The sequence below is a fragment of the Saimiri boliviensis genome, chromosome 21 (assembly GCF_048565385.1).
Source record: "Saimiri boliviensis isolate mSaiBol1 chromosome 21, mSaiBol1.pri, whole genome shotgun sequence".
Classification (NCBI taxonomy): Eukaryota; Metazoa; Chordata; class Mammalia; order Primates; family Cebidae; genus Saimiri; species Saimiri boliviensis.
The window spans coordinates 2,593,362-2,621,009 of record NC_133469.1 but is presented as its reverse complement, the minus strand read 5'-3'; the positions used below and the strand labels follow the sequence as shown (position 1 = coordinate 2,621,009).

The 27,648-nt window shown below is 39.9% G+C and overlaps 1 protein-coding gene across 8 annotated transcripts in view; it reads left to right on the top strand.

Annotated features, from left to right (window-relative positions):
- Positions 1 to 27,648, top strand: part of EFCAB6 (EF-hand calcium binding domain 6) — a 274,102-nt gene that overhangs the window by 108,020 nt on the left and 138,434 nt on the right. For all 8 annotated transcript variants that reach the window (XR_012515451.1, XM_074390943.1, XM_074390946.1 and 5 more), the window contains 3 exons: positions 14,508 to 14,618; positions 18,435 to 18,543; positions 24,389 to 24,556. Coding sequence is in view for 7 of the 8 variants with exons in the window: in XM_074390943.1 (XP_074247044.1) it covers positions 14,508 to 14,618; positions 18,435 to 18,543; positions 24,389 to 24,556 (388 nt within the window). In the remaining variant the exon portion in view is untranslated. The remainder of the gene's footprint in view (positions 1 to 14,507; positions 14,619 to 18,434; positions 18,544 to 24,388; positions 24,557 to 27,648) is intronic.

Sequence of the window (27,648 nt, the reverse complement as noted above, 5' to 3'; positions counted from 1 at the left end):
CTGGCTGCAGGGACTGCCCGACGCGGTGTATTCTGGGGCCTGGCAGAAGCCGGTGTGCCTGGAGCCAAGTTGGCAATTAAAAAACATTTTCCATTTCTTCGCGATTCCGACTTGGAAGGTTGTATATGTCTAGAAATTTATTCATTTATTCTAGGTTATTCAATTTTTTGGCGTATAATTGTTCATAATAGTCTCATATGATCCTTTGTATTTCTGTGGTATCAGTTATAATATCTCCTCTTACTTTTTTCTTAGTCTAGCTAAAGATTTGTTTATTTTGTTTATCTTTTCAAAAAGCAAACCCTTAGCTTTGCTGATCTTTTGTTTTCCTAGTCTCTATTTATCTTATTTCTGCTTTGATCTTTCTTTCTTTCCTTCTGCTGACACTGGCTTAGTGAGCTCTTTTTTTCTGTTTCCCTGAGGCATAAGTTTGGATTGTTTATTTGGAATCTTTTTTTTTTTTGGTGTGGACGTTTATTGGTGTAAACTTTCCTCTTAGAATTGTGTTTGTTGCATCCCACATATTTTAGTATATTTTGCTTCTACTTTCATTTGTCTCAAGATATTTTAAATTTCTTCATTTCTATATTGTTTATTGTTATTTGTTGTCTATTGGGTGTTCAGGAGCATATTGTTTAATTTCCATATATTTGTGATTTTTTTTTCAAAATTCCCCGTTATTGATTTCTACTTTTATATCATTGTGGTTAGAAAGGGTACTTGACATGATTTTAGTCTTCTCAAATGTGCCAAGACTTGTCTTGTGGCTTACTGTCTGATCTATCTGGAGAAAGTTCCATGTGCGCTTGAGGTGAATGTGTGTTCCGTTGCTGTGCGATAGAATGTTCTGTGTATTTATTAGATCCCCGTGGCCTAAAGTGTTGTTGAAGTCCAGTGTTTCCTTATTAATTTTCTGTGCAGATGATCTGTCTATTATTGAACGTGGGATATTGAAATCCCCTACTATTATTATATTGCAATCTGTTCCTACCGTCAGGTCCTTTAATATCTGCTTTACATATTTAGGTGCTCCAATGTTAGATGCATATACATTTATAATTGTTAAATCATCTCCATGAATTGATTTCTTTATCATTATGTAATGTCCCTTGTTTCTTTTTACAGTTTTTGACTGAAAGTCTATTTTGTCTGATGTAAGTATAAGTATCCTTTCTTTTCTGTTTCCATTTGCATGGAATATCTTTTTTTATCCCTTTGCTTTCAGTCTGTGTATGTCCTTAAAAGTGAGGCAGATCGTGGGCAGCATCGAGTTGGGTCAGTCTTTTTAAAATCCATGCAGTCACTCTGCGTCTTTTTATTGGAGAATTTAATCCATTTATATACTTAGTGATTATTGATAGGGGCGGACTTACGACTGCCATTTTCTTAATTGTTTTCTGGTGGTTTCGCAGGCCCTTTTCTCCCTTCCTTTGTGGTTTGGTGGTTTTCTGTCATGGTATGCTTTCTATTTTTGTTTTGTGCATCAACGATAGATTTTTGTTTTGTTGTCACCACGAGGATGGCATAGAAATTTTATGCTTATCATAGTCTGAGGCAGGCCTAGTAGGGATGAATTTCCTTAGCTTTTGTATGTCTGGGAAAGACTCGGGGGAATGCGGTTAAAACAGGACCATTTCTTCCACCCTGTTCATGTGGTTTTTATTTTCTTCCATGAACCACACAGGTGATTCAGGCCTATTTCCAGTTTGGGGTGTTTCCACCAAGGCGTTCTTATCGGTGAACGTTCGCTAGTTGAACTTGCTGTGAGGGTTAGTGAAGCCTGGGACCCACGATTCCGACATCTTTCTGACTTCACCTCTCACTCTTGTTGGTTTTTATTAGGACTGCCAAATTGTTCTCTCGAAAGAGTAGTGATTCACATTGCCGTCAACGCTGTGTGAGTGTTCTACTTTCGTATTCTTCCCAGCATTGAATATTAACGCCGTTTTAAAATATTGATAACTTAGGAGGTGTAAAGTAGTGCCTTGTGATTGTTTTAATTTCTGTTTCTGGGAGTGTCTGAGGCTGGACCTTTCCAGGTACCTGAGCACTGACTGGGTCTCCCCTTCTCTTCGTGTTGTAATTGATTAGTGGCCCCCTAATGGTTAAGTTAATTTTATCACTTTTTGTTTAATATTTTAAAATAATTAGATAATTATCAAAAGGTAACCCTTTTCTGTCATAAGTAATGCAGCTATTTTTCTTAGTCTGTTATTTCCCTTTCATTATATGATACCTCACTGTTTTGAAGTTTATATTTTAACACAATCAAATACATGAATCTTCCTCTAAATGTCTTTTATTGCTTAAGATCTGTAAATTCATCATTCTTACCCAGGCTTGATAAAAAATCTGACTCTGCTTGTGTTTCTTACTGTTTAAAACAAAACAAAACACTTTATCCTAATATAACGCAGGTATCCAAATTTAAAAAAAAATCCAAATAGATAATCTATTATCCTACCATTATTTGTTAAATAATATGTTCTTACCTCCATTGTTTTTAGTATCTGTTTTGCCATATATTAACTTATCAGTAATTTGGTCCAATTTGTATTTTTTTTATTCTGTTCCATCCATCTAAATTTCTACTGTACATGGGTGTTTGGGTACAATGTTCTGTCTACAATGGTCCATCCAGTTGCCTTTTTTATGTTGTTTTATATTTTTACAGAGGACATTGAGGTTCCTCATACTGTGAGAGCTGTTTGTTTCTAACCTATTTCTTGAGTTTAGATGGTGATTGTTAAGGACTTATGACTAATAATGTCATCTCCTTAGAAGGGAGAATCTGCTCAATTCTACCGTGAAATACTGGACTAAGAACACTAAATTTGAGGAGGGGAATAGAGCTGGGCAGTGAGTGGTACTGGGGTTGCCCTGGCCCACTGGGTAGCCCTGTGTTTCTCTTTCTTTTGCCTCCCTTTCAAGCCACAGGGAGAAAGTGGTGGAGTCAGAACACCTGGTATTACCAGAAGCGAGCAAATCTACTTTGGCCCTGAGAGGACCACAAAAAACATTCGTTCATCTTCTAGATTTAGGTTTCATATTTTGCTGATTTACCAGGATGAGTCTATCTTTTATTGAGATAGACTCTTTTATTTATCTTTTATTAAATGTCATGTTTTCTATTTAAAAAAATTAAGAGTTGATTTAAAAACCCGTGCACAAATATTCCCAGTAGCTCTGTTCATAATCACCTCAAACTGGAATAACTCAAATGCAACTCAGTGCATGAATTAATAAACAAATTGTAAAGCTATGCAGTAAAATATTTCTCATCAATAAAAAGGAATAAGCTGTGTTGATATGCATAACATGGATGAATCTCATCAAAGACATCATGCTAAGTCAAAGAAACCAGTCTCAAGGTTGCTACAGTAGAATTCTATTTGCAAGAGATTCCGGAAAAGGCAAAACAGTAAGGGTGGAGAAAAGGGTCATTGATTTGCCAGGGTCAGAGGCAAAGGAAGGTGCGTCTCCACAGGTGTGGGGCGAGGGGACTGTTCTGTCTCCTGAGTGTAGGAATCTGCATGAATCAATGCATGTCTTAAACTCATCTAACTGTAAAGCAAGAGAAAAAGTTATGCTTACTGGATTTTAACTTAAGAAGTACAATTAAAATATATGCTATGAGGTTTTTTTCTAAAGGCAAATAATACCAAGAAAGAATAAAGAAGGAAGTAAAATAAAATCTAAAATTTCATGCCCAACAAAATGATTTGAGAGTGCCTATTCTTACCATCCAATTTAAGAATGGACAGTACAAAAAAACAGATATATTTTTGAGCTTGATATTTTAAAAATGTGCAATATCTGGGTCTTAAATGTAAAACCCTAACAACTTGGTAACGAGACATAAAAATCTGGATCCAAATAATGTTTTAGACTTTAAAAGCTGTTTTCCGTGTGTGTATGCATGTGGGGTGTGCATGTGTGTAACATTTTCTTAATAAAAGAGTAGACTTTAATTGAACTGCTAACTTGACCCTTTGACTAACATGCTATGCTTTTCAACGTTGCCTAGCTTTTCATATAAAATAGATCTGTTAAAAATAAAACCTGTGTTTAAATATGATGAGGTTTAAGGAGGAGCTGGAATGCTGAAATAAATGAGTGCTGTAACTTGTGACTTGCATGTTCACCGGACACCATACATCGCCAATCTATCATGTGAGCAGGTCTTCACTCACAAACAGCTCCCGTTGAGAATCTTCCCATTCACGCTGGTAACGTTAGTAGCCTGGCAGAAACTATGCAAACAGAAAAAACAAGCCGTTTAGCCTAAATCATATAAAGTGTAGAAGCAAAACTCTGGGACGTATTTTCAGTTATTACTGAAACCTTGGTAACCCACATGTTTAGGATCTCTTCTATTCATATGACATTTTGGAAAAGGCAAAACAGCAGAGATGGAGAAAATGTCAGTGGTTAACAGGGATATGGGTTAAGGGAGGTTGTGACTCCAAAGGAGAAACACAAGGATGTCTTGGGGGTGACGGAATCATTCTGTATCCTGATGGAGGTCTTCTTAATTTGGGCATACATTGGTCAGAGTCCAGGCAGAAAGCAGATGGCACACTAAGAAGAGTGACTGATGTGAGTTTTTTAAAGGATCTTTTACCCATGTGAAGGCAGGTTCAAGTAAGGTCAGTTGAGGAAGCATCTCAGGGATACAAGCGGGGGGAAGCCATGGTCCCTCCTAGGCCTGAAGGGGCACGAGAGGGAGCAGTTACTGAAATGCAGGAGGACAGGGTTGCCCTCAGGAGATGAGGTCTTAGGGAGAAGAACGCAACCATTGCCAAGCTGCTGCCCAGCAGGGCAAGAACCGGGGGAATAAATAGTTCACCTTCTTTCTCCTCTCACCTTCCAGTTTCCTGCTGGTGCCTCAGGCTGGCCCAAACCAGCCAAAAGCCAGGAGCATGAGAGTCCAGTTAAAGGGGAGCCCACCTGGGTGTCATGCAGAGGAGATAAGAGCAGACAGTGGATATAGACGAACAGATGAGGAATATCCAGTGCTGTCAACCCATCCAAGCCTCTGCATCCTTTTAGGGATGAAAACCTTGTATTCTCCAAAGAGGAGCTGTTCAAAGTCCTGCCAGCTGCCATATTATTCCAGGGAGATGTCAATCCTGTTATGCCCGTACCCAGAATCTAAAATGCTTTTAATCCGTGCTTTTTGTATAAGGCAGTGGGGGGAACAGGAAAACAGAAACCACATACAGTTGAGCTGCTTAAACTCACGTAATTGTAGCCGGTCATGAGATCTGTGTTGATAATTGTAACGCCCTTCCTCTACTGCCTGTTCTATGCCTCCCTTTCTCTGTCAGCATCTTTGCTGGGCAGCATTGTTCACCGGGTGAGTTACCCGGCTTTCCTTGGGGACCTCAGTCTTCTGTGTTCTCTTTATTGGCTACCACAGCTAGATGAAGGCACGTATTGCATCCTGAAACATAGCACCCTAACTCCACAGGATACTTTCTCTTAGCCGACACTGTAATTGAGTCATCAGCAAAGTATACAACCATTCTATGATGTCACCTGTGCTGGATGATCTGGGCTATGCGGTAAGACAGTTGAATTTTGTGGGTCTGAGACTATTGTCACAACTTCACCAACAAATGAGCTCCTTGGACAAAGGCTGCATTGCATGGGATGTCTTGGTGATGGATACAGCATCCCAGGGCTCCACAGATGACAGTAATGGCAGAAGCATTTCAGACAAGGAAGCCCAATTTGAATCTGGGATGTATATGTACACAAATCCCCACAAATTTTGAATTTTACTCTTGCCCCCCTCCACGATGGCAGGGATCCAGCATATTCTTTACCAGCTGCCTGCAAAGTCCACCCAGAGAAAGGGTCTGGGCTGACTGCTCAGTGCTGGCCTCTGCTGCCGACAGGTTGGGTCCTTGGCCGAGCAGTAAGCTTTAGCGATAGGAAGTCCATGTTTTGAAACCAACAGACTGTCTCCATTTCTGCCACCATGAAAGCCCATGACCAAGCAGCAGTTTTCTGGGGAAGCTGACTCAGCGTGTACCGATGGCTATATTGCAGGGTGTTCTTCAAAGATATCCAGACTTCCCGTCAGGGAAGGGGCTCCGGGTCCAGGATCTGGGCAAAAAGACCATGAATTCCCATGGGTCCCTGTGACCGATGGGATCACACCCTCTGCCCCGTCACTCTTTGCCGCCTCTTCTGACGCTAGTTAGAGGCTCTTTGGGAACAGTGTGACAGATCTGTGTGTTTCTTCTGCCCTCTCCATGCGTGAAGTCACATGCTGTGACAGCTTTCCCTGGATCCATAGGATGGGAAAGATGGACTGAGAATGATACTTGTTTCCCAGCGTCAGAATCCAGAGGGATAGCTGCTTGCTGCCTGAGGCAATGAAAGGAGCTTCTGCGACACTTTCAGGAGCAAAATAATCAGCTGTTATCTTTGTGACTTTGGTTAAGGATGGATATTCATGTGATTTTTAGCAAAATCACCTTGCTGAGTTTTGTTTTTTTTTTTTAAGAAAATTGTGTTTATTCATGCTGATTATAAAAGCCATGGAAACTGGACCATAAAGGAAACCACAATGAACTACCATAATTGTAGTAGCCAGAGATAGCTACTATTAATATTTTGATATATTTTCTTCCGGAATTTCTTTTGTGCATGCATTTACACACACACATACATGCTTAACATAGTGGAGACCACATGGGGTATAAATTACATTCTGTTTTCTCACAGAATATTATATCAGGAGCATTTTTCATGTCATTAAAGAAACCTTTGAAATTAATTTTTAATGGCTCAGTGATGTTTTGTTAACCCTTGAGTCAAAGAGTTCAAACATTTTTAAAGTTTACATTATGTAATGCTACAATGCACTTCAGAAAAGTGTTAATTTATTCTTATGCCAGAAGTTCACAGGGGTGCTTCTTGCCAGCATTGAACACAGCCATTTAAACGCCCTGGCTGATTTGGTGGGCGAAAGCACAGCTTTTCATTGTGTTTTGATTTACATGTCCTTGATTTCTATGGAGGTGGCATATCTTTTGCGTTTGAAAGTTTCCTGTACTTCCTCTGTCAACAATTGTTTATGTCCTTTGTCCATTTTTATGTCTAAAAATTTTGATCCTAGCTTTCTGGAGGTATAAATTGTGTAAAATAAATTCATCCTTAAGTGCATAGTTCAATGGGTTTTTGCAATTGTTTATGTAAACACTACTGTAGTCAAGATTTAGAACACCTCATAACCCTGTGTAATTAATCCCTTCCTGTGACCCCCCCCCCTTCGGCAACCATTGACTTGCTCTCTGTCACTGACACTCTTAAGTCTACCTTTTCTGAGAGTTATCATAAATGGAGTCATGCAGTGATAGTCTTTTGTGTTTAACCACTTCCACTTACCGTGTTTTAAAGATTCATCTATGTTGTTGCATATCTCAACATCCCATTAATTTTTATTGATGAGTCATACTCCTTAGTATTGAAATACCACAATTTGTTTATACACTCACCAGCTGATAGACACAGGCATGGACTGTTTTCAGTTTGGGGTCATTATGGAAGTAACTGCTGTGACTGTTGATATACAAGTCTTTGGACATGATTTCATTTCTTGTGAGTACATGTCTAGTAGTAAAATTGCTGGATCGCATGGTGAGTATATGTTTAAATTTATGACACTATGTCACTGTTTGTTGAAGTGATTACCATCTTGCGATTCCACCAGTGGTGTGTAATAATTCCAGATGTGGCACATTCTCACCAACACTTCTATTGCCGGTCTTATTTTAGCCGTTCTAGAGGTGTGTGGAGGTATCTCAGTCTGTTTAAAATTTGCATTTTTTCTGATGATGAATGATACTGATCCTCTTTTTATGTGATTATTGGCCATTCATGTATCTTCTTTTGTTAAGTAATGGTACAAATCATTTGCCCATTTTTATCAGGTTATTTTCCTATTGCTGATTTGTAAAAGTTCTTTATATACTCTGAGTATAAGCATTTTATCAGTTACATTCCCTCAGTGCAGCTTGCTCTTTCATTTTCTTAACTCTTTTGAAATATAAACATTTTTAATTTTGAGAAAATTCCTTTACAAAATTTTATGGGTAATATTTTGTGGGTATTTATTTTCAGAAATCTTTGCCTAATCTAATATCACAAAGATTTAATCCTATGTTTTCCACTAGAAGTTTAGAAAGTTTATCTTTTACATTGGGGTCCATTTCTAGTTTGTGTATATAGTGTAAGGTACGGGTCAAAGTTCATTCTGTTTCTATACAGATATCAAATTGTTCCAGCACCGTTTGTTGAAAAGGCAACCCTTTCTCCAATGAATTACTTTTCACCTTTGTTGAAAATCAACTAACCGTATACGTGTGAGTACATTTCTGGATTCTTTAGTCTCTACAAGTCTATTCTCACATCAGTACCATACTTTCTTGATTACGGAGCTAAAGAGTTAAGTGTTAAAATTAGCTCGTGTGAGTCCTCCAAACTTGTTTTTCTCTTTCAAAATCATTTGACTCTTCTGGGTTCTTTGCCTTTCTACATAGTCATGTTGACATCAATTGTCAGTATATTGTTTTGAAAGCCTGCTAGGATTTAGGTTATAAACACATTAAAAAGTATTGCCATGTAACACTTAAACAGCATTAAGTTTTCCATTCCATAAACATGGTGCATCTTTCCATTTAGTTAGTTAGGTCTTTACTTTTCCTAGTCAAAGTTTTATGGTTTACAATGCTCAGCTCTTGCTTATAATATCTAAAATTTATTCCTAAGTTTTTATTTTTTGAAGCAACTGTACGTGGAATTTTAAAAATTTTCACTTTCCAGCTATTTATGGCTAATAATTTCCAACTATTTATGGCTAATGAATCAGAAATACAATTGATTTTTGTACATTCTCTTTAAATATCATGACTTTAGTAGATTCACTAGTTAATTAGTTCTGGTCCTTTTGTTGTGGATTTTCTAGGATTTTCTAAATACATAGTCATGTCACCTAAAAGTAAAGGCAAGCTTGCATCTTTCTTTTCCATCTGTATGCCTCTTACTTTGTTTGAATGTGATATTAGCCATGGATTGTTTTTGTTGTTGCTGCTGCTGATGTCCTTTATTAGTTTAAGGAGTTTTCTATTGCTTGTTTGCTGAAAGTGTTTATCAAGTGTGTTGAATTCTGTCAAGTGATTTTTCCGTGTCTATTCTAATGAGCATGTGGTTTTTCTTTATTATTCTATTAACAGGGTGAATTACATTGCTTGATTTTCAGATGTTAAGCCAACCTTGCACCCTGGGAGTAAACCTCACTTGGTGATAATATATTATTACGATTATTTTCATATATTACTTGATTCTGTTTGTTACATTTTGTTAAGAATTTTTTTCATCTTTTTAAATGAGTGATGTTTCTCTAACATTGGCTTTTCTTGTAAAAATTTTTGTCTGAGTTTGGGATCAGAGTAACACTGACCTTGGGACATGTGCCGGGAAATGTTTCCTTCCTGAACTCTGCTTTCTGCCTGGCATTATTTATATTCTTTAATTAAATGTTTTATAGAATTCACCTGAGAAGCCAGTTAGGTCTGGAGTTTGCTTTTGGGGAATATTTTAAATCATAAATTCATTTGAGAAAGTTAATATAAAATTATTTGAGATTTCTCTTTCTTCTTGGGTCATTTTGGTAATACGTGTTTTCTGACAAATGTTTTTTCCGTTCTTTCTCTCTTCTCCTTCTGTGACTCCAAGTATATATCAGACCATCTAGTAGTATATAACATGTTTTTAAGTCTATTCACTTTATAAATATATGTGTAGTCTGTATTCATCTTGGTTGGGTTCAGTTGATCTAAATGTAAGAAACTCACTCTTTTCTCTGTCCTCTCCATTCTTTTGTTAAGCCTATTCGGTAATTTTTTTTATTTCAGATAGTATATTTTTCTCTTCTAGAATTTCTGTTTAGTTCTTTTTATCATGTCCATTTTCTCTGCTGAGATTTTTCTGTCTTTCGATTTACTGTGGGAATATTTTTATTTATTTCATTGAGGATAGTTATAATTATTGCTTTTAAAATCCTGTGTGTTGATGGCAGTATTTGAATTATGCATTTCAAATTAATTGTCAAATTGGCATAATGCTATTTATAATATTCCTTCATTACCCTTATTGAAAATAACTTCTTTATTTTATGACAGTTTCACATTTAAAGAGCTATTGTGAAGACAGTACAGAGAATTTCAGTGTACTCCACCCCAGTTTTCCTATTCTTATCTTCCATTAGTATGGTCCATTTTCACAATTGATGAACTAATATTGATACATTATTATTAAAGTCCATAAGCTATTTGAGTATATATTCTGAGCAGGTAAGGTTCGAAGCCAGTAAGAATTATGGTGAATTAGATAGAATTTGGGGATCCCTCTTTGGCTCTTTCTCTTCCAGTATTTCTTCTTCCTCTCTAGTGGCTACAATTAGTCTTCTAGTTTTCCGGTCCATAAAGGCGACTTTTTTTTTTTAACTGATGTTTCTGCCACCCCTCGTGCTGCAGTGCCTCATCCTAGGATAAAAACATTGAAAATACTCCCCCAACCCCACAATTCTCCTCTTAGCATATGTTCCCCACAAGACTTTGCCTGCTCTGGTCACAGTGCTTTCAAATAGCTGCTTTTGATATTATGTCCAGATTTTATTGTGATTATCTGCAGAAGGGTTGGGCCAGGAGGATCTTATTTTACCATTACTAGAAGAAGTCAAGATTTTTCTTATTCATTTGTATAAGCACTTGTTTTAGGAACTTTAACAGTTTATTGTATATATTTATAATTTTGTTAACCTGTTGTTTGGCTTTTAAATTTTGCTTTGTATTTATGGTATACAAAAATCTTATATTTTGATGTAATTAAATAAGTTTGAGATTTCTTAATTTTTGCTTAAAAAATTATTCAAGTATCAGATAAACACATGCCTAGATTTTTTCTACTTTTTTTTTGTAGTTATAGTTTTTACATTTAACTTTTTGACCTCTTTCAGATTTACTTTAGCATGTGATACTAAGTAAAGATCTCTGATATTGTCCCCAAAGAGCGAGGTAATTTCCTAAACATAATATATAGAAGCTGATTTTGTTTTTAACAGCAGCTGCGGTTTCCATTATAAAAAATTAATTTTTACCTTGCTGAACATTACGATGAACATATATAATTTTGACAAACCATATCAATGTAATTGTTAAATTTTGGTGAAGAAAGACTCAAATTTGAGTCAGAAAGATGAAAAGAAGAATTTTTTATGTGATTGGTGGTCCATGGAACCAAAGTCACATTCAGCTTGTTTAGATGTGACCGTGTGTGCCTAACAAAACCACCTAATCAGTCTCTGTGTCTTTCTCATGACCATGTCTACGATGCAGCAGAAGTAATAAGAGCTGTTTTTCAGGTATTAGCTTCCGTAATCATAGTCACAGCAAAAGTGCTGAGCAAGCATCAGATGCTGCAATGGTAATAATAATATTTAAATGATAAGTGCCGTAACGGAAGGATATTTGGTGTAATGAGAGAGTCTAAGAGGGAAAATAGCACTGGCTGTGGAAATCAGGGAGGGCTTCCTTGAGGAAACAGTGATTGTGTTGAGACCTGAAAGAGGAGTAGAATTAAGTAGGTAAGATGGGCGATGTGGCAGTTGGCAAAGGAAGCCACAAGCAGAAGGGATCTAGGGCACAACTCTTTGGAAGAATGGAGGGACCAGTGTGGCTGGAGCTAACAGCCCAGGGAGCATGCCATGGAGTGAGGCTGGGGAGGTGAGCACGCCACACCATGCAGGCTTGTACGTTTCAGGAGTGCTGTTTGTATCTTAAGAGCAGTGGGGGAGTCATGGACAGATTTTAAGCAAGAGCAATCTGATCGGATTTGTGTTTTTGCAAGATCAGGCTGGTAGAGGTACAGAAATATATTGGAGGAAGGCCAGAGTAGGTACACGGAAACCCATTAGGAGATTATTGCAATAGTTTAGGGGAAGCTTGGTGTAGATGGGGATGTCGGAGTGGATGGATATCCGGCTGGGTGGGTGTGTAACCTGAGTGGAACCGGGCAGACGCGTGGACTGTAATCTTACAGCGACTCAGTTTTGTTTCCCAGTGCCCCTTTAAATTTACTCAATTGGACTAATTCTTTTGCCCCTGGATAAAAACTGTGAGCAGATCTTGCTTTTTCAGGTTTGTCTTAGATCATATAAAGAGCCTCAGTGTAGTGTGCCACAGCCAGTCAGACATGTTAGCTCGATTTGAACGTGAATCGTGTTTCTTCCCCGCGAGGCCCGATGCAGGCAGGAGTAAAGGCGTCATGATGGCAGCTTCTCCCTTTCCCCACTTTGCATTTCTCTTCTTTCCTCATTTTGTAAACCAAGTTTCTGCCCCCTCTAGGAATTGAAATGCACAAAGGAGAGGCACAAAGGGGGAGGCTGAAAGTTCTCACTTGACTGGCATTGCCGTGAGCTCGAAGCTGCGTTCTTGGGGCGGATCAAGTGTTCCAAGCTGTTTGCTTTCCTGAGCGCTGTTGACGGGTTCTGGATTTCACATTTGATGAAGGCAGATGCATCTCTAGCCCCACTGATTGCCTATTTCCTTCTCAGCCCCTGGGAATCTGGGCAGAGAGAAAGCAAGCTTTCTCTGTTAAAGCCTGTTCATTTCTCCAGGTGGCTTCCTTGGGCAAAGACGCAGGTGCCCCTGTGTCTGTGTGCATGCACGTGCGTGCCCTCCCTCACGTGGCCCACAGCTGATCCCCATGAAACTCTCAGCAGTTGTTTCCCTGATGGCTCTGATAGAGACGCCAACCAGCGCACTCCCTTCCCCTTTGTGTTCCCAGTGGCCAGCGAGCTCAGCTCTCACCTGCAAGGTTTCTAGCTGGGAGTGAGTCACGGAGACATCACACCCCCGAGTGCAGGGGACAGGAGTCAAGCTCTCTGAGTGGAACCCGCTCTTTTCACAAGCCTGCAGGTGAGGAGTAGGCATCCTTCTCTCTCTCTTTTGTGCTGAGGCTGGGACTCAAGCATCCCAAAAGATTTTCTCCCAAAATTCACTTTCTTTTATCCACTATTACCTGGATTTTTTAATACCTTAGATGTAGATAATTTGTTTGTCTAACCAGTTCTTTCTCAGCCACTAAGTTGTAGCAATCAAAACAGGGCCGTCTGTTTCACGCCCGGTTTGAGACCTCACATCGATCATCTAAGGAGCTAAGCCCAAACTACTTTTCGCCATCCTGTTAGGGAAGCATAGGCATGGCTGAGTTTGTAAGTCGCAGAAGGTCAGTGTATGTGACACAGGAGAGTGTATGGGATGGAACGCTGCTGTTTTTCTAGCCTGCAGTAGGGGCTTTTCGACCTGCTAGCTCTCATCCTTATCACAACCCTCCCGGTAGGTGGTATTTTTCTCATGTTACAGACGAGAGGAATACAGCATCAGCATAGCGGGCAGCGTGCCTGAGGTCACATCAGTAGGAAGTGCAGGAGCAGGGACTTGCACTCTGGTCTTTCTGAAACCTGTGCTCACATCAGGTTGCTCCTGCTGCCATCTTGTAACTCTGAAATCATTGGTCCCTGAATCAGGGGACCATATTCACTTTGGAAATGAGTTTTGGAACAATTTGCTAACTAATGATTCTTGACAAGACTTTGAATCTGTACGAACTTCCTATTGCTGCCATAACCATGTACACAAGCCTGGTGGCTTAAAACAGCGCACGTATCATCCTAATGTTGGTTAGGTTAGAAGCCCAGCCTGGGTCTCACTAGGCTGGAATCAAAGAATCCGCAGGGCTTGGTTCCTTCTGGGGAATCTGAGACAGATTCCTTTCTTGCTTTTTCCAGCTTCTAGAGGCCGCCTGCGTTTATTGGTTTACAGCCCCTTTCTTTGTCTTTCAAAGCCACCGGCATCCTATCTCTGCCCTCAAGTCTTTTTATGGCTGCAGCTAGGAAAAGCTTTCCAATCTTAAGCATCAATGGGATCAGAGTGGGCCCACCTGGGTAAACTGGGAGAGTCTCTCCGTCTCCAGGTGTACCCTCCACCACATCCACCATGCCCCTTTGCTGGGGCAGAGAATGGATTCGGAGAGGCTCAGGATTAGAGAGAGAGTGGGCACATGAAGGCCGTTGTCCTCCCTGCCGCAATAGAGAGGTGCTTTAAATGATGAATTTGAAAGAATTATTTTATGGACATTATCATTTTAATTACAAAATTAATTATAATTTTAATCAAATCCCTTAGATGCTTTCTTCAGTGTATGCTACCATTAACAATATAGAGACATGCAGATCTAATACCAGCTTGATTTTTCCTTGCTTTTAAAAAATCAATTCATAATACAATTTTACGAAATGATTTTGTTTACATTAGATTTCAAACTTCATATAAATGCATTGCTGCTGTTTTCAATTCGACAATAAGTACCTATGGAGTGTCACAGAAAAAAATGTTTAAAGTAATATTTTTGTTGTTATTTTTTAAATCCAGATTTGGACTTAAAGCCACCACTAAAATCAGCTGGAAGCAATTTCTAACATCATTTCATGAGCATCAGAGGCTGGAAATTAACAATAAAGGCTCCCTGACAAAAAGAAATAGGTACGTTAAAAAAAAAACAAAACATTTTAGTTACACATGATACACAAAAGATCAGAATATCGGTGTGCCTTTTTCTGCATTTATTGAATGATTAGTCTTCATTGAATAATTGCCAACTTTTATATAATGATTTACTGTTTACAAATGTTTCGTATTTAAAGCTGCCTTAAAACTGCAAGGCTGGTATAATTATTATTTCAATTTCTAGATGAGAAACATAAGATGATACAGTCTGAACTCAGTCTCCTGCGCAGAGTGTGGTAGAGGCAGCTAAGGACCACAAGGCTCCAGGCACACACGCATGGCAGCGCTCCTGCCAGCTCTAAGCACGTCCTCGTAACAGTGTATATAAATGTGTGTTTGTTAGGTGTTACATGAAAAGGGACAATACATGTTCATTTGTTTTCCAGCCACTGTGTAGTGGCACAGATACCATGGGTCTTGGAAAGTATTTGTCTATCATTATTTCTGTTTTCATTCTAATACCTGTTATAACCTCAGATTTGCAGTATCACATATATTGTGGTGGGGGCCCAAAAGTGTTTTAAAAAATATTTGGTATGAAATTTTAGAATTTAGCTTTTGATTCCGAGAAGTATTTTATGTTGGTACGTATCCTGTATTCATCGCCCTATGTGAATCTCAAAGAAAAAAAAAAAAACAGGCTTTATAATCTTGACATGCTCATTGAAAGTGCTGTGCTCTCCTGTAAGTAAAATACACCATGGTGTTAATTCCCGTTTCGCGGGTTCTGTCCCTGTCTCGGGGATTTGTGAAGATTTGATGAACTGCCCCGGTTAGCAGTCCTGCAGGCATTCAGAGCACTCCCTCTCTGCTCCAGGGCTGCCATCTCTGAGCTCATTCCTTGCATGGAGTTACTTCTGTTTCTTCATAATTTTCTTGTCTGAGAGCACATTTTCTAGGGGAGCTGTCAGAATTAAAGTTGTGTTTATTTAAAACAGTGGTTCTCAAATGGGGACAGTTTTTCCTCCCAGGAGACATCTGGCCATGTCACGGGACATTTTTCATTGTCACACTGAAGGTGGGGAAGCTACTGACGGGAGCTGATCATAATCCCAAAAGACACACCTCAAACTCCATCATCCCGAAGGTTGAAATCTCAGCTGATCAAAATCCTGAAAATATAATTCTAGAAAAAATCATTTTAAAATTCCTTAAAAGATACTTATGTACATTTGTAGAAGGGGATTTATCTGAGAAACGTAAAAACACAACAGAACACTTCAGAGGCCACATTACACAATAAAATTGGCAATAACAACACATATTTTTACAAGCATAACCACTCAGATATACTAATGACCATCACGTAAGTGTGACAGTTGTGAGCAGATGAACCCTATTCCTAAAGAAATAGGTCAAAAGGTGAAATATATAAATGTATATCATTATCGTGAGTAATTGCATGCACCCAGTTTTATAACCAGTTATTCGAATACTGTGACAGACAACCTAAGTCTTTGGCAAGATGGGTCACCACTGCCTGTGCAGTTGCCCAAAGAGCCGAGATCTTAAGAAATTATATCTTTCACAAACGCGGTGAACAAAAGTGACATCTCTTCATATATTGAGCAAGTTTCAGTGTTTTTATATCACACACACAATGCTTACACACAAAGGCAACATTGTGATAGTGTACTTCTGTGAAGTCAAATTTCCAGCTGGACATGGTGGCTCATACCTGTAATCCCAGCGCTTTGGGAAGCCAAGGCGGGTGGATCACCTGAGATTGGAAGTTCGAGACCAGCCTGAGCAACATGGAGAAACCCTGTCTCTACTAAAAATGCAAACTTAGGTGGTACATTCCTGTAATCCGGACTACTGGGGAGGCTGAGGCAGGAGAATCCCTTGAACCAGAGAGGCAGAGGTTGCAGTGAACCGAGACTGTGCCATTCAGCCTGGGCAACAAGAGCAAAACTCAAAATAAAATAAAATTTCCGACATCCAAGTCAGCAGCAGAAAATGTCACAGCTCTGAGAGAGAGCTGTGTTCTCTCCGGGCTCCCAGCCGATCGGCTGTTGCTCACCAACACTGAGGACACGTCTTTCCCCCAACCCTCCCTGCCCACTCAGACCCGCACGCTCATCTCCGGACACACCCAACACAGTGCTTCACCAGGTTCTAGGTGTTCCGTCTTCCAGTCAAGCTGACACCTAAAATTAAGTCCAAAAATCTGCCCTTGGCAACTTGGTACCCACAGGCATCTCCTTAAACCATACTTCATTTCCAAATAATGACAATAGCAAGGTCATAGTCCACCTAGCATGACACAGCCATGCTGTGTACAACTGAAAACACACCAGTCCCTTGCCCAGAATTTGGCTTTCAGTATTTTAAACTTTTCTTTTTTTTTGAGACAAAGTCTCACTCTGTCACCAGGCTGGAGGGCAGTGGCCTTAACTCAACCAGCCAACTGCAACCTCTGCCTCCTGGGTTCAAGCAATTCTCTAGCCTCAGCCTCCAGAGTAGCTGGCACTACGGGTGTGTGCCACCTCACCCAGATAATTTTTGTATTTTTAGTAGAGACAAGGTTTCACCATGTTGGCCAGGATGGTCTCGAACTCCTGACCTTGTGATCCGCCTGCTTCTGCCTCCCAAAGTGCTGGGATACAGCTGTGAGCCACTGTGCCTGGCTGAGATTTTAATCTTTTGAGATTGTGATTTTTGTGATGTTAGGCAGTAGGGGTTTTAGAATTTAGAGATTTTGATCTTTTGGGATTTCAACATTTCGGGTTGCATCTTTCAGGATTCAGATCCAAATCTGCCCTGAGAGGCTCCGCGTCCCGCAGTGAGTCCCTTTCCAGCCCCTGTGTCAGGGCTACCCAGTGGGTAAAACCTGCTGTAAAAAGCATCTATTCATGCCCCAGTGCTGGCAGGCTCTAGAAAAACGAGGTTCCAACAAGTCACGTGAGGAACGTAGACTCAGGAAGCCGGCGCGTTTCTGGAAGGCCGTGGCAGGCCTGTGCTTTTTGTTTCTGCACAGCCGGAAGATGCTAAGATGGCTGTATAGGTGCAGCAACAAAAGCTCCCAGACAAATCTGAGAGTGGTTCCGCGGGTAAAATGACTGTCATTCGTTGTTTCACGGGGAGGGTACGACGCTCTGACAGAACATCAGAAAAGAGAGGCAGCCAGCGGTATGTTGCGGTGAGGTTCCGACACGTCTCCCCTTCTGAGCAAAGCCCGTGTTGAACTTGGTTTTGGTCTCCAGAGGGGGTGGTCATGCCTTCGGGAGAGCACACATGTCCACTGACGGGCCCCGAGCTCAGGGATGAAAGAAAGAGGCCATAGAGGAAAAGGGGGGTCTCACGACGCAGGGGGTCGTGGCCACCGTCAGTGGAAAGGGAGAGGCTGAGAAGGCTGCTGTCCTCGCAGTTCTAAAACGGAGTATGAGCCCTCAGTTAACATGTGGATGAGACAGCTACAATGTGCAGCCCACACGGGAGGGAGGGCCCTCAGCTTCCCAGCCACTGAGGTCTCAGCGGTGGTCCACGGACCCTTCCGTGGTCTTGAGACCAAAACCGCAGATGCGCAGGATGGCTGATGAGTTGGTCTCGTGGGCAGAAGGGCTGGTACAGCAAGGCTCACCCGCACCTGAGGCCGGCATTCATCGTGTCTCCGATCACAGTAACCGAGATTCACCCGAGTCCCACACGGGCAGCACATTGTCAGGAAAAACAGCCATCCTCAAAGAAAGCACTGTTGTATTTCGGTGAGGATGCTTGTTTCTTGCATTAAGAAAGAACAAAGTTCAAGAACATAATTGTATTCCTGCTTTTCTCCTAATCCTCTTGTAGCATCGACTCTAGAAATGAACCTCACAAGGAAAACATCATCACAAAGTTATTTAGACACACTGAAGACCGCCCTGCATCCCTGAAGAAAGCATTACTGATCATCAACACCGTAAGATTTTGAAACCCTTCTCTTGTGAAACACTCTTTGTTTCTAAGAATGCAAACACTCAGAATGAAACCAATAAAACCTCCGTATTCGTTCACATAGCCATCCAGCAAACACTTCCTGAGCTCCTGTTACATGCTGGGAATTGTTCTGAGCGCTTAGAGATAGAAGCTGTGACCTCACGAGTTGAGTCTAGTTGGGAGGAAAGATGATGGAAAATTAATTGCAATACAGCAAGATAAGTGCCAGTAGTGTCGGGGACAATGTGGGACAAGATCATAATGGATGTGGTGACTTGTCATCGGTCACGGTTTAATTAGCAATCCAGACCTGGTGACCTTTCCCCACCCTAACCTGGAGTTGGTCAGTTCCTAACCAACTTGCTGCCCCAAACAGGAGCATATTCTTACTGCCAGAATAGCCTACTTAATTTTTAACTGCACCATAAAGAGAGACTCATTCATGAATTTGTAACCTGCATTTTCTCCCTTTCAGCGTTAGCTCCTGTCTCACTTTAGTATTGTTTGAGAAAGCAGCAGTTGGACCCTTTTGATACGCAATGACATTGGCTAAGTGTGTTTGGTAACGGAAGCTCTAGTGAAGAGTGAGGAGTAGAGTGAATTACTGTTCTGAGACTCATGTAGGACTGCGTACAAATGATTTCAGAGGCCAAAGGCATCCCTTAGTTCAACGTCAGCCTCCTGAAACTTGCTGTGGAGGCGATGTCTGGGAGTGTGAGGGTGGTGCCCCAGGGAGAAGCCAGCACTGTCTGCAGGTGGCCTGCAGGTTTGTGGTTTGCTGTCTGTGGAGGCCCCAGCACCTGCCTCCGCCATTGCGTGGGGTTTCCAAGCACAGTGTGGATTCAGAAACGTGGGGTTCTTTGAATGAATCTTTAGGCCTGTATGACTTGGTGTCTCTGAAGGAACAATAATGTTGAGTGCTTACTATGCGCTGGGCACTGTCTTAAATGATTCAGAGGTATATACACTCACTTAATCCTCTCAACAGCTCAGCGAGGCAAACATCATCATCATCATCATCATCATCATCATTATTATTTTTGAGAAGAAGTCTCGCTCCGTTGCCTGGTCTGGAGTGCAGTGGTGCGATCTCAGCTCACTGCAACCTCCACCTCTTGGGTTCAAGTGATTCTCCTGCCTCAGCCTCCTGAGTAGCTGGGACTACATGCCTGGATAATTTTTTGTATTTTTAATAGAGACGGTGTTTCACTGTGTTAACCAGGATGGTCTCCATCTCCTGACCTTGTGATCTGCCCGCCTCGGCCTCCCAAAGTGTTGGGATTACAGGCATGAGCCACCACTCCTGGCTGCAAATGTGATGATTATCTCCATCTGACAGATGAGCGAAGGAGGCCTCGGTGCTTAGTGACTCTTCTGAGGCTACCCAGATGGTGGTGGTGGAGGACGCCAGGCTCCAGAGCAGCCACACTGCAGCACTGGGCGGGGCTGCCTGGGACCCTACTGGCTGAGCCACCTGGGAGAAGAGAGTCGAGGCCTCTGTGTGTTAACTCTTCTCAGGTTCTAATGGTATACTGAGGAAGTTATTTGATTAAAAGTAGGGAAACCTTCATTTCCTTTAACGGAGGACTGTACAGTAACATGAATCACTCCAACCGTGAGGCTACTTAAAAGTCATTGTGCTATTCGACTAGTGATCAAGAAACCGTGTAGGTTAAGAATTGAGTACGTCGTCCATGCTGGGCCCTGCACTGGGCGCTCAGGCCAAGCACGCAGATGACTGATGCTAAGTCTTCGCCAATGAGCTCACCCTCTGGGGTATCACATCATCACATTGACAAGCAGATGCTTTACAGTTACATAGTGCATGGTTTCTGAGTGAGATTCCCCCCTCCCACCCCACCCCACCATGTGCCTCGCCACAGAAGGGACTAGGTAAGGAGGAGAACAAGGGTGGGAGCCAGGAGTGGGCAGGTCTGGGTGTTTTGCCTGGCTGCTCAGGGCGGTCGTGGGAAACGGATCTCTCTCCTGCTCTAGAGAAGGACGCAGAATGTTTAGAAGAAAGACTGCTTTACATCCACGCCAAGGCGTGCATCCCATTTGGCATATGTGCTGCCTGCCACCAACTCTGCAAGTGGAATCAGCTGCTGTGACCACGTACATTAAACTTAGGTCTGGCTCACTTCCTGTCAATCATCCAGAAGCAATTTGCATCCTGCCTTTTTAACCTAATCTTGGTATTATTTGTAGCTGACATGATTTTGTTACTAGAAAGTCCAGTAGAATCTTCCCAGACAACATCAGAATTAACAATAGAATTTAGAAGGTCGTTGGATACAGCGTCAATACACAAAGATCAATAATATTTCTATAATCTGCAATAAAGAATCAGAAAAAGAATTTTCAAACTATTATTTCTAATAACATTTTTAAAAATCAAATATCTAGAAATAATATCTTACAAAACAGTGCAAATTCTCCACAGTGAAGACTACAATGATTGCTTACAAAAATCATGCGTTTCCTTCACAAACTCTTAGAAAATACAGGAAGAAGGAACACTTCCAGACTCATTCTGTGAGGCTAGTATTACCATGATAACAAAACCAAGCGAAGTCATCACAAGAAAAGAACCACAGGCCAATATCCTTTGTGACTATGGTCGCAAAAATTCTCAACAAAATATTAGCAAACCAAATCCGTCAACACATAATAAGGATCAAGTGCTGTGACCACATGGGATTTATGCCAGGATTGCAGAGCTGGTTTAAATCCCCCCCAAATCAATTACTATAATATACAACATTAATAGAGTTAGGGACAAAATTATGTGATTATCTCAATAGATGCAGAAACAGCATTTGAAAAATCCAACACCTGTTTGTGGTAATAACTTTCCACAAATTAGAACAGAAGAGAAATACCTTAACCTGATAAAGGGCATTTGCAACAAACCCATAGCCAACAGCATAGTTAATGGTAAAAGGCTGAACGCCTTCCCCTTAAAATCAGGTACAGCACGAGAATGTCAGCTCTTGCTACTTCTAGTCAACACTGCTAGCGTTCTGGATGATCCAAGTAGGAAAGAGAAAGAAAAGGCATTAGGATTGAAAAGATAGAAGTAAAACTCTCTTTGTTCACAGACAATACAATCTTGTGTGTAGAAAATTCTAAGGAATTTGTGCATGTGTGTGTATACACATGCTGCTAGAACTAATAAATGAATTTATAAGTCACAGAAATATAAAATTAACATACAAAAATGTTGTATTTCTATAAACTAGCTATGAGAAATCTGAAAATGAACTTCAGAAAGCAATTCCATTCATGATAGCATCAAAAAGAATAAAATACCTGGGAATAAATTTATCAAAAGAAGTGCCAAACTTGTACACTGAAAATTACAAACCATTGTTAAAGGAAAGCAAAGAATATGTAAATAAATGAAAATACATTCCATAGTTATAGATTGGAGGCAATATTATTACGACGACAATTCTCTCCAAATTGCTTCATAGATTCATTACAAACCCTATCAACATCCCAGCTGGCTTTTTTTTTTTTTTTTTTTTTTTTTTGCTTTTTGCTTTTGAAAAACTATCTGAAAATTCATATGGAAATACAAAGGTAGAAGAACAGCCAAAATAATCTTGGAAAATAAAAACAAAGTTAGAATACTTACACTTCCAGACTTTGAATCATAGTGTAAAGATTTTGAATCATAGTAGTAAAGACTGCGTTATTGATTTGAGGACCGACATACAGATCAATGGAACAGAATTGAAAGTCCGTAAATAAACGCTTACATTTATGGTCAATTTATTTTTGACAAAGTCAGTGGTGGAAAGGTGTGTGTGAAAATGTTAAGAGGACAATTGGATATCTATATGCAAAAAGATGAATTCAGTCCCTTACCTTATACCATACACAAATAGATCTAAATATAAAAGCTAAACTGATAAAACTCTTAGAAGAAAAACATATATAAATCTTTGTGACCTTGTGTTAGACAAACATTTCTTAATGACACCAAAATATAACACATATTGAAAAAAATCAATACATTGGATTTGACCAGAATTAAGTTTTATGCTTCAAAGGACACCTTTAAGAAAGTGAAAAGACAAGCCACAGACTGGGAGAAGATATATGCAAATCATCTATCCAGTAAAGGACTTGCATCTAGAATATACAAGTACTTTTAGAACTCAATAAGAAAACAACTTAATTTTTTAAATGGGTAAAATATATTAATAGGCATTTTACCAAAGAAGATCTATGAACAGCCAATACAATCTTTTATGAACCTGTCAAAAGATACTTGACAGTATTGGTCGCAAGAGAAGCTTGAAGCCACTGCATACCACTTCTCACCCTCTAGGATGGTTATAGTAAAAAAGACAGACAATAGCAAATGTTGGCAAGAATGTGGAGATACTGGAACTCTGACATGCTGCAGGTGAAAATGTAAAATGGCGCCGCTGTAGAAAACGGAGCGGCAGTTTCTTTAAAAATTAAATGTGACTCACAGGACCCAGCAATTCCACTCCTAGGTATCTGCCCAAAACAAATAAAAGCATGTCCACACAAAGACTTGTGTGCCAATGTTTATGACAACATTATTCACGATTTCCCAACTGGAAACAATCCAAATGTTCATCAGCTTGTGACAAGATAAACAAAATGTGGCAATGTAGTGCTCAATTGGGAATAAAAAGGAGCAAAATACTGATACATGCTACAACGTGGACGATCCTCAAAAGCACTGTGCTCGGAGAAGAAACCAGATGCAAGGAGCCATGTATTTATGATTCTGTTTACATGAAATATCCGGAAAAGGGCAAATATCTAGAGACAGAAAATGGAGTCGTGACCTGAGGCTGGGGCTGGAAATGGGCACAAGGTTTCTTTTGGGGGTGCTGAAAATATTCTAGAATTAGATAGTGGTGATGGTTACACAATGCTGTAAATTTATTAAAGTCACTTAAAAAATAAGCTGTCATTAATTTCGATTTAGACATTGAAGAATTGATTATGACTCCCAAGCCAAATGGTAAGCATGCATATATCTCCTAAAGTACTTAGAGAACCTTATATTCTTTTCAGATTCTGGACCCCCAAATAATAGTTGACATTTGCACACTGCTTTATTGCTTACTTAACAAATCCTTTTGCCACGTTAATATTCACTGTGTCTCCGTATGAGGTGAGGGTTCTTTATTGACCCTGTGTTTCCAGTAAACAGTATCTCTCAGTTTTGGTATTCAGCCTACTTATTGATAAATTTTTCTTCTAGGGGAAGAAATTTGCCTCATGGTATTTTGCTCATGAGATGTTTTCTTTATGCGGCATGGCTGAAATTTTTCTTGCAAAGTAATTGTCCATTTATGTAATGGATGAGATTGTTGGTGGAGAAAACTAGCATAATTTATTCTTACTAAATTGGCAAACTGTAATTGAACTGATGGGAAGTTTTCTGCCCCATGCGGTTGAACTCCCCCAGCTCTCGGGGCTAGGGAAGTGAGGAGTTGTTCAAGCCACTCAAGCCCGTGGGGAAGGGAGTCAGCCTGAGCTTGAGAAATGGACCTCATTCCTCTCCTGAGGTTGTGTCCTGATACAGAATGATGTAGGAACTGCCCCTAGAAAGTTCTAGCATTCCCCTACACACACACACACACACACACACGCACACGCACTGTGCTCATGTTACATAAGGATCATCAATCTATGTATTGGCACTTCCAATCATAATTCTATTTGGCCAAAGCTTGCTCTTTATTAAATGATGTTAAACATACATACATAATACTTTTTTCTTTTTCCTTTTTTTTTTTTTTTTTAAATTCCCTTATATACACTCTGATGCTCAGAAACCCGATGGACTGATAACAAGGGAAGAATTTCGACATATTCTAAATTGTGTGGCCGTAAAACTAAGTAATTTGGAATTCAAAGAGTTAATGCAGACACTTGACCCTGGGGACACTGGAGTGGTCAACACCAGCATGTTGATTGATCTGGTTGAAGAGAACTCTAGGGTGAGTTTCATAATAACTTCCTGTTTGGTTTTCTCTTTATGGCAGGAAGTTTCAGAATTCCTGATAAGAGAGGCAGGTGAAATATGGTTTAAATAAATTAATGACTTGGAGGTTTTCAACTCAATCATTTTAAGTAAGGGTCAAGTGTTTAAGAGTGGTTTGATTTTAACTTCTAGTTTCTGAATCTTAAAAAAGGATGGTAATTGACATTTCAGAAAACCCATGCCTGAACGAGAGCCCTTTATATACAGGATGTAACTCGTGGCCCTCCGACAGTCCTCCTTTTGCAGCCATGTCTTTAAAAGGAGAATTTGGCCTGAGGTGGGCAGATCATGAGGTTAGGAGTTCAATACCAGCCTGGCCAACCTGGCGAAACCCAGTCTCTACTAAAAGTACAAAAATGATCCAGGCGTGGTGACGGGCACCTATAATCACAACTACTTGGGAGGCTGAGGCAGGAGAATCACTTGAATGTGGGAGGCAGAGGTTGCAGTGAGCCAAGATCCTGCCGCTGCACTCCAGCCTGGGCAACAGAGCAAGACTCTGTGTCCAAAAAAAAAAAAGGAGGAGTATTTGTGAGTGACTATTCTGGTTCTCATTCATATTTTTAGAGTTTCATACCCTATGTTGGTTCAACTTCTAAAAAATAACTGTGTATTGCCATTAGTGACTAGCATTTGCCTTTATTATTTGTTTTTTTTTTTGACTGAAAAGTTAACAGTTTTGTTATTAGAAATGCATAGCTATTAGCATTTGAAAATTTTAAAGAACTTTATCAGATTAATTTCAGATCATGCAATAGGCTTTAACAGACTCTTGTTGAAATGTTTTTTAAAAACTTCTTTTAACAGGTACAAATTAGCTTTTAATTTTAGATTTATGAAGTTGGCATCCCTATGAATCAAAATCAAACCAGTAATATCACGAGATGCACTATTTCCCTAAAGGTGGTGTTTCTATTGAATGGATCTGAATAGGGTTCCTTGCTTTGGGGAAAGCTTTAAGAAGATTTAGCTGAAGCCAGCTGCAATCTATTCCAATGGTTTCTGTGCAAAATGCAATTAATTAATCATCAATGAATCCTTTCCATCTGTTGTGGTTTTGCATCATGGTCTTGGGAAGAGTTTGTGGCATACTTCTTGGTTTAAAATGGGACCGTTTATTGAGGTGAAAGTGTCGTTTTTAAATTACCTCCTCTTGGTACATGTAGAAATTTTCCACCAACATTTTGGAGGTAATTTTAATAGACCATAATACATAACTTATTCAAATATTTTGTGATTATACAAGTAACAGAAATTCACTGTAGATTAGAAAATATCCCAAACTACAAAGGTGAAAATAATGATAAAAATCCCAAATCCCAACACTCAGAGATATTTACAGTTAACATTCTGACAAATGTTCTTCTACTTTTTGTGTGTAGGTGTGCACATTTTTTTGTAAACGTGGTTGAATTCATTATTTGTATGATTTTGTATCCCATTTTTCCAACTTCACATTATATGATAAGCATTTCCACCCCATCTCTCATCATTAAAAACTCATCATAAACAAGATTTTCACTGGTATCTGAGAGTGTTCTGTGTGCATACTTGTCACGGCAATGGTTAGGCTGTTTCTCTGTTTACTTTCATTACGCTAGGTATCTTTGTGCTCAGATCTTCATTCACATCGAAATATTTCCTTAGAATAGATTTTAGAAGTGGAAATATTGGCCCAAGAGGTGTGGGCATTTTTATGATTCTGGATATATATGTATCCAGACATATTGTATATCCAGATATAATATATAATTACATCGTATATTACATATTATGTTTTCTTTTGTTTTTGTTTTTGTTTTTTGTTTTGTTTTTTTTTTGAGACAGAGTTTCGCTCTTGTTACCCAGGCTGGAGTGCAATGGCGCGATCTCGGCTCACCGCAACCTCCGCCTCCTGGGATCAGGCAATTCTCCTGCCTCAGCCTCCTGAGTAGCTGGGATTACAGGCACGCGCCACCATGCCCAGCTAATTTTTTGTATTTTTAGTAGAGACGGGGTTTCACCATGTTGACCAGGATGGTCTCGATCTCTTGACCTCGTGATCCACCCGCCTCGGCCTCCCAAAGTGCTGGGATGACAGGCTTGAGCCACCGCGCCCGGCACATATTATGTTTTTACAAATATATTAACTGTATTACATCTTGGTATCTGCTTTTTGTTTCACTTTATGATTACTTCTTTAGTATGCATTTCTAGAAATGGAATTATATAACATATATTTTATATAACAATTGAATTATGCATATTGTTATATACATATCTATGTATATATATATACATAGATATGTAATGGAATAGAATTATACTATATCTGGATATATTTGTAGACATTTGTACACTGCTTTATCACTTACTTAATAAATCCTATATATGTTATGCTATATTATATGTTATATAATACACATTATATATTACAAATTAGCTATTTTATATATTTACTATATTACTACATTATAATATAGTTGTTATATATATAAAATTCCTTAATACATAAAAGGCCTTGTGATCTATTTTGCTGGACAGTGGGTAGGAATAGGCTGACAGTTAAAGTGTCGGCTGTAGCCCTCACCTGTCCCACGTAGGTGGTAGCTGGGTGTGTGAACCTGTGCACCCAGGCCGTGTGTGTGACATGTGGAAGCCTGAGCCTATGCCTTGATTCGGTTTGCTGCCAGTGCCTCAGAGTTAGAGCAAGCCTGGTGGCCGGGGAACAGAGGCATCCAACTCCCTGCCCCCACCCCTTAGTAGCTGTGACTTGAGGCAAATAATCGGGCTCTCTAAGACTCATTTCTTTACCTGTAAAACCAGGTTGATTAGGGTACCACCTTGTAAGGTTGTTGTGGGAATTTAACAGGATAATCCACATAAAATGTTAGGAATCTTTTTTCTTTAAAAACAAAATGTAGACACGTAAGCAATCCCTTCTCCACGCGGCAGGTGCTGTGACCTTTGCTTAGTATGAGTCGGATCATGTCTGTCTTCACGCCTTCACCTTTCCAGTGGCTTTCTGGGAAGACCCACTCGTCCAGTTCCTCAGGCCTCCTGCCCGCC